The sequence below is a fragment of the Loa loa genome, assembly GCF_000183805.2.
Source record: "Loa loa unplaced genomic scaffold supercont3.439, whole genome shotgun sequence".
NCBI lineage: Eukaryota > Metazoa > Nematoda > Chromadorea > Rhabditida > Onchocercidae > Loa > Loa loa.
This window is the reverse complement of record NW_018108619.1, coordinates 32,169-39,896: the sequence shown is the minus strand read 5'-3', so window position 1 is coordinate 39,896 and position 7,728 is coordinate 32,169. Positions and strand designations below refer to the sequence as shown.

Below are 7,728 nucleotides of genomic sequence, written 5' to 3'. Positions count from 1 at the left end.
ACTATTATGTTACTATTATTATTACTATTATTATTATTATTGTTGTTATTATTATTATTATTGTTATTATTGTTGTTATTATTATTATTACTATTGTTAATTATTATTAATTATTACTATTATTATTGGTAGGTTAACATTATTATTCATCGCTGAGTGGAACAATAGTAACAGAAAGATGGTTATTAATAGTCAGAAAGTAGTTTTAATTAGTGAGAAGATGATTATAATAAGCATTTTAGACATGCAGATGATCATTTTATCCAAATTAGGATTTATTAATTTTTAAGATCAATGATTACTTATGCAAAAAAAGTCAAAAATAAGGAGAAACTTAAGCCAATAAATATCGAAGTGGATGACTTGGATATTTAAGATATTTACCAATTAATTTAACAATAGATATTTGACAACACATTGCTCACTCATAAATTATTCTCATTTTTAGAATAACTTCTCAAGTTAACTTCAGACTTTTCAAATTGTTTTAGTACCAAATTAGTACCAAAAACAGTACCAAATTTTAAGCCTCATGCTACATATTAAATATAAAGTTTCAGTATTTTTTAAAATGATTGTTATTCGACTTTAACCGATATTCGCTTCCAGTTATAATAATATAACTGATTACTTTTTATGGTTTTTGATAATAATTTATTCGAAGTATTATTCATTTGATCATTTTAAAACTAATTTTGCGTCCCAGGCAAAGAGTTTCTTTTTTTGATGATGACTTTCTTGACATTTCAGGAATATTTAATTTATCACTTTTCTTGTTGTATAAAAATTCTATTATCAAAAGTATAACTTTTCGGTCAATAACCCCAATAACTTTTAATTTCAATTTTTCAACTTTAATCGATCTTCCTATGTTTACAACTCAAAACAAATTTTATAACATTCATCCTTCATTTCCTCATCAGTATTGCTTAACAATTTCTTACTACTATTCACTGGTCTGGAATAGATGGATTTACCGCTCTCGTATTTCATCTCTTTGCACTGTTTCGTGGTAGCATATATATATATATATACTATAATTTTAGAATGCTTTCAAGCTGGAAGTGATTTTCCTGATCAATTCACTTGTAAATGATTCGTTTTGAAATGAATTGAAAGCTTTTTTCCTAACATCCTCAATTTAACTCGTAAAAATTCGTCACATCTGAAAACCATCTGTTTTTTTTGACGTTTCAGAGAAATATCATTTTTGGGAAATGATTCCTGTCCTATTTTTCCCCACCTTTTTTCTTTTTCTGTTAGTTTATTTTGGAGGTCATTGATGCCGGATAACGCTTTTCCACCTGTCTTTTCCTTCTTTGCATCTGTCTTCAAAGCGGGTTATAGCAATGTTGCTGCTTCCCTTCTTCTTCGTTCAACCATAATTTTTAAATTTCAAATTTTTTGGTATCAGCTTTTTATTATTGTTGTTGGAACCAGTTTTGGATGAATTGGGGTGAGAGGGAAAATGGAAGGGAAGGGAATTGCGCATCATTTATTTGTCACAATTCACACGTGAACTATATTTAAATTTGTTACTTATTGTTCATTGGCATTAATTACTGATAATTTTGATGAAAATCCTCAGGACAAATGATTTTCTTATTTTAATTTCAACTGCAGATTTTGTCAACGCTTTGAAACTGATACATTTAAACAGAGTAGGTTAGAAGTTTAGAATATAAATTTTAAGAAAAATTCAGTTTTTCTCTTTCCATTCATACTCCATAAGCGAAAAATGCAGTATATCGATAATTCTTGTTCAAACGTAAATCTGGAAAGCTTTTGCAATAACATTTGGTCATGACTAGACAAATTCTCAATACTTCAACAGCAAATTAACATTCCAGACATTTCTATTACTGTAGTAACTTCAGAATTTTAAGCATCTCTTTTACTGTCACAGTGTTTTACCATTCCAGTCCTTAGAGACTGTGTTCACTAAAAAAAGACAAAAAGTCTGAATCTTAGTATATTTTGTGGAATTGATCTAGTTTGTTTCAAAATTTGACCTTTTCATTATTATCAGTTGGTTTCTACAATTAGATTTAACGGATGCAACAGTTTAAATGGATTGGTTACTGTTTCAAAATACTGAAAATTTTGATTATTTCATAACTCTCTAAACCTTCTCTTTGTCTTTGCTTGAAAAGGAAGGAAAAACAGAACACAGAAAATCATCCTTCATCATACTTTTTTTTCAAACTTTCTCTGTGCGTCTATCTGTCTGTTTGGGTGTGTGTGCGTGGCGGTGTGTGCGTATGTATATGTGTGCGTGTATGTGTGTCTGTGTGTGTGTGTACGTGTGTGCGTGTGTGTTGCATATGTCTTCCCCTGTCCGCACATATACATAGTGTGGAGCGTGTGATTTGATCAGCCATCAGCATTTAGCGCAAATTACCAGCAATTCTTTTTTGTCCTCAGAATATCTTTTCAGTATCATGTGAATTATATGATAAATAGGTCAGTGATTCAGCTTTCCGGATGATAATACGTGAAGAGCAAAAAGGATGCGAGAGATTAACTTAATATCATCATATCGATAATAAATCCTAGATATCTCGGTACCTCCTCTATAGCTTACCTCACAATAAATCCCGCTTTTCTTTTTACAATTACCAGTTTTTTTAACGGATTATATAATTTGAATCAATCGGACAAATAACGCTTACATTTAGAATTTCCCAAACATTATGAAATATCATAGGTGTACCACTTATTAATTTAATACATTTCATAATATCTACCTTGCTAAGGTAAGTGTATGAAATTGGTCAGTTTTACCATTGCTGTCTTTTGAATTCATTAAAGATGACAGCAATGGATGTTAAATGGTTATAAATTACTACTCATCCCACAATGCTCAAGACTAAAATTGCTAAGATTCTAAAGTGAACTGAAGCATTACAGTTTGATATTGCATTAAACGAGCAAATAATGAGTGAAACTTATTAATTAATTATCTTTCTTCATTGTCATTACATTTATGTTTGAATGAAAAATCATAAATTTCATTTCGAAAAAATTTTTTAAGAAAAGTGAAAAAAGGCTGCCATCTTCGGAAAGAATGAAGTAGTAGACTTTTGAGGATTTTATTTTAGTTTTATTATCATCCCCGGAAAAACAACATTATCTGGTCATCATCATTCCTTGCTTCCTTTCTCTTCTCTATCTTTCTTTACAGAAAAATTTAATTTTTTTATTTACTAATGAAAAGATATTTTCTGCTCCTTCTTTTTGTCCAAGAAATTCCACATTTCCGCTTTGAAGTGAATGATTTGCACATATCGTTTGCAATTGTTTGTTTGTTAATTTTCGGTTATTTCAATTTTTCTTTTTGGTTTTTTTTGTCTGTCTATAACAAAAAATGTTAAGATTGAATAAAACTTATCACAGAGATACATCAATTAATACCTAAAATGCCTAAAATGTATAGATTAATTTCATATACATATATCATTATGTGGAATATAACTGTTATTCTGTTTAAAAATTTTTTTTTAATTTTAGAAAAATCGATTCCTATTTGATGTCCTTGTATCCTCCAATTATCTCCCCAGTAATTCCACTCTCCTCTTTATCACATTCTTTCTCTTTTCCCTCTCTCATATCCCACTTTTTTATAGTTTGTTTTTAATCTGTTTATATTTGATGATGACCCTATTGATAAATTTGATAATTTAAGGAAAAGTTCTGCAAAATAATTCTATCTTATCTATCTATGATCAAGTTTTTTTTTTGTTTTTTTCTTCCCTTCTCTCTTTATAAAATAAGAAAGAAAGAAAGTGTCGAAAAAGGTATTGAACAAATTGTTAAAAAGATGAAAAATATTAATTTCTAATCGTTTCTTTTCATTTAACAAAATGAAAAAAAGGAAAAACAATACAAATTTATCATGAAAATCAGTCACACAAACAATCCTTTTTTTCTTCACACTTATTCCAACATTCTTCATGGAATTTTTTTCTCTGTTCAGTGAAAATATTCAATTTATTTTGGAATCAGATATTCATCGGTAGCGTATTTCATCAGGTTATTCATTTGTCGACCATTTTATCGGGATATTCACCTGTAGATTATTTTATAAGGATGTTCATCTGTAGCTTATTCCATCGAGATATTATCCATAGTTCATGATCATAGTTTCGTTTCAGTTCGATTACTAAAAGGTAGCAAAAAAAAAGACAGGCAAATTTACCTTGTTATTAATCCATACGAAATTTATTCAAAACTCTGAATATAAAGATTTATTTGTAAAGGAGAACGATTAAAGAGATCAAGAAAATTAATCAATGTCTAGAAGAAATCACAATAGGTCTATGATTTGTAACATGTCATTCTCACTTCATGCTTTCCTAATTTCATGATTATTATCACAGATATCTAATAAACATATTTGTTTGAGTAGGAAGCTTAGTCTTATTCATATTGAATTTACAGTAGGTTATTTCCAAGGTCCTCTCTACTGTCCGTTTAATCGTTACCCATGACAGGGGTTTATTGGGTTTAGTTAGTTTTGGATGCGCTTCATTCTTCGTCGTTGTCATTTCTATTTTGTCATCCTCAGTGTTTAACCTCTTCTCCGATCATTAACCTTCCCTTCCAGTCCTCTTCACTCTTCCATTCCTCATTTGACTTCAGCTGTCAATTATTCCCTCTTCACTTCAGCATTTGCTTAAAACAACCCTTTCAACCATTATTTATTCCTCCTACATTTCGTGTCACATTTGTCGTCAAGCTCATCTCAATTAAATCTTATTTCTCGCTTATATTAGGTTTTATTTACCTGAACAATATCTATCGATCTCCTATTTAATCATTTCATATTACCTGCTCCTTTTCAAATGCGTATTGTTAGTATTCAGCACTGTGATGATGAATGAATATGTATAGCAGAGATCGGTTGCTACTAACAAGGTATCCATCCTGTTACTTAGTTACGGGACTATAACGACCACAAACGCATTCCACACTTGTTGTTAGCTAACTGAATCGACCATTTTGCATATTTACTGATTTAATTTGATTGAAATTTTAAAGTGCTATTTCAGTTCATACTTGAAAAAGAAAAAAGAGTTTTGTATCATAACAGCATTCCTTCTAGGTGTCACAAACTCCGGTGAACTACGATATTCCGGAATTTCAATCGTTACGTTTCATTATTTCTTTTGCTATTTGAAATTTTCATAAATTTCAATTGCATATATATACATATTTGCCGACACAATTTGAATTTCCATCACATTATCGACAAATGGAAGAGGCAAACAACAATATTTGCCACTGTGATTCGTGCATCATCCATTTTCGGTCACTTCACTGAAATGGTTTAAAAAAAAAAAGAAAAGAAGGAAAAGACAACTCATCGACTAGTATTTCATCTTTTTTTCTCTCCCTCTATTTCTTTCTTTCATCACTTCGAAACTATCCCACGAAATTTGACAAATGGCTTGTACTTTACAATCATTACGAATTGGGCGTACATTTGATTGTGATTATTCGCGAAATCAAAAGGTGTTATCGGATGATACAAGCCTATCAACGATAACAGGAATCGGACAGGTGGACGAATTAAAGGTTACACCTGAGGCAGTATGCTCGAAAAAGAGTGTTATGTTAGCCTATAAACTTTACAAATATCGTGATAAATTGATGAGTGTGATCGATGCTTCCAGAGGACAATACAGGGTATGTATCATTCTTTCTTCCATTTATTATCGTTCTTTGTTTACAAACGTTGTTATCATTTGTTATTTGTTTTCCTTTCTTTTTTTTTTTTAATGAACTATTCTAAATTATTGCATGTCCGTAATTAATCCTGTTTTTTTTCTTTGTTTGATTCGAAATTTTGGGATCAAGAATTGCAAAATAAAAAAAGTTAATTGTATGAATGTAAATACTAACACCAATAATTTATCGTTTTAAGCCTTCTTCTTTTTTGACATTTTTATCTCAATCTTCATCATAGTCAATGCTAACTGACCGCTGACCATTGACCAAGAATTTGAACTTTTTTATTGGAGATTTTTCTTTTCAGTATTTCATCTATTCCAAACGAGATATCATTTTTCATTGGGCATAATGTGAGCTAGCGAAATATTGATCGTAATTTTTTGCTGAAATTTGAATCTCTCGTCCTTGATTAGTTCCGATGCTTACTGAAAGAATATAAAAAACCTCCCATTCAAAAGCAAATAACACTTTTTAAATGCATGTTTTCCACTCGTTCAATGTTGAAAGAATATTTTGGGAACAAATTGATTGCATTTTATTTAATTTGAATTTTTTCTTCTATTCAAGTTCTTAATTTCTCTCATTTCCTTCCATTTTTAAATTAAGTACATAGAAAATGTTATGCATTTATGCAAGTTTTAGCAGTCCTGTTTGTATATATTATCATCCAATCAAATGTTGCAGCTTTTTTGGAAAGAATCGATAACTCAGTCTCTTCCAATATATTCAATTTCCATTTTTGTTATATTTTTCTTTTTAAACTTATTGCTAATGTATCATACTCTTTCTTTATGTGTTTTTTTAAAACATAACATTCAATTTCTTTTTTTTTCGATAAAGGCAGAGAATTTTCAAATTTAAGTTCTGCATTAATTTGAAACTATTTTTTCGTACACCTAGAAAGTATAATAAAGGTATTTCCTTTATGTAAACTGCAAAGTGCGTTTGGAATTTAAAATTTAAAATTGATTCCTAATTTTATCTTCAATTAATAATGCATAATTTGGAATAATTCGGAGTCGAATTTTTGATAAATTTATGGTTTCTTTTTCCCTTTTTTGCTTATATAAATTACAGACGGTATCAGTTTATACGGAAGTCATTTTGTTAATCCTTTCTTAATTTATTTTTCTATCATAGTTCAGTTTACCGTAGTTCATCGACATTACTTGGCTATTCATCCATTTATTCCCCTTATCATGCATGTCACATATCAGTTCACTTCTGATAGCTACTGACAGATATGTATGATCAATGTAAAAGTGGAACGATTCATTTCATTCATTCGAAAATTCCTTTTGATAATGTAGTTTTAACGAGATTTTAAATTCTGAATGAATAAGTGAGGTTTTGAAGTGGAACGAAATCAAAAATATGACCATCTGTGACAGCAAAATGACCACTTTTATTACTGGCTCATACAGTGATGATGATGACCTTGAGACTTGATGCTTTGGCTGCGGTAACATCTGTTTCCATTTAACCTCTTGCTGTTTCGTATGTTGATGTGACAATAATATTTAATGATATATGTGAAAGCAAAAGCAATAAATCATATAGCCATGAGCCTAAATCTTTTGTTATCCAGTTTGCTTGACCTACTTGCTATCCTTTTTGTAGATTTGATGCTTAGTTTAAGAATATTTTTATTTACAAATGGGCAAAATCTTAATTCTTTCATTTTAAGAATAAATTAAGCATTTGTAATTTATGCATTTATCTAGACAAGATAAATCATTATTGATTGGTAAAGCATTTTCTGCATTTGTTAACACTCTTCTATTTAATGATTTTCCGAATCTGAAATGGTTTTAGGTTCCACGGTAACTTTAATAATAGATTCATCAAATTTCATATACACTGATAAAATGTAATAAATAAGTTTACGTTAGGATAAATTTTAAGGTCATTGAAAAAGATTTTCAATATCAAAAATTATTTTGCCATTAATTAATAGCGTTTATGATGGCATTATTATTCCACATTTATATCTAT

General features: G+C 29.6%; 2 protein-coding genes across 2 annotated transcripts in view; one reads left to right on the top strand and one right to left on the bottom strand.

Moving 5' to 3' along the window:
• Positions 1–2,219: 2,219 nt before the first annotated feature.
• On the bottom strand, positions 2,220–2,381 carry LOAG_10871 (hypothetical protein; the record flags this gene model as incomplete). Its single annotated transcript, XM_003146394.1, has 1 exon — positions 2,220–2,381. One exon carries the CDS (start codon positions 2,379–2,381, stop codon positions 2,220–2,222), a length of 162 nt encoding a protein of 53 aa, XP_003146442.1.
• Positions 2,382–5,419: 3,038 nt separating this feature from the next.
• The window catches only part of LOAG_18676 (hypothetical protein), a gene marked incomplete at its 3' end in the record, with an annotated part of 14,719 nt that continues 12,410 nt past the window's right edge, over positions 5,420–7,728 (top strand). The window contains exon 1 of the mRNA XM_020451340.1: positions 5,420–5,688. Coding sequence (XP_020304883.1) covers positions 5,446–5,688 — 243 coding nt within the window. The 5' untranslated portion in view covers positions 5,420–5,445. The remainder of the gene's footprint in view (positions 5,689–7,728) is intronic.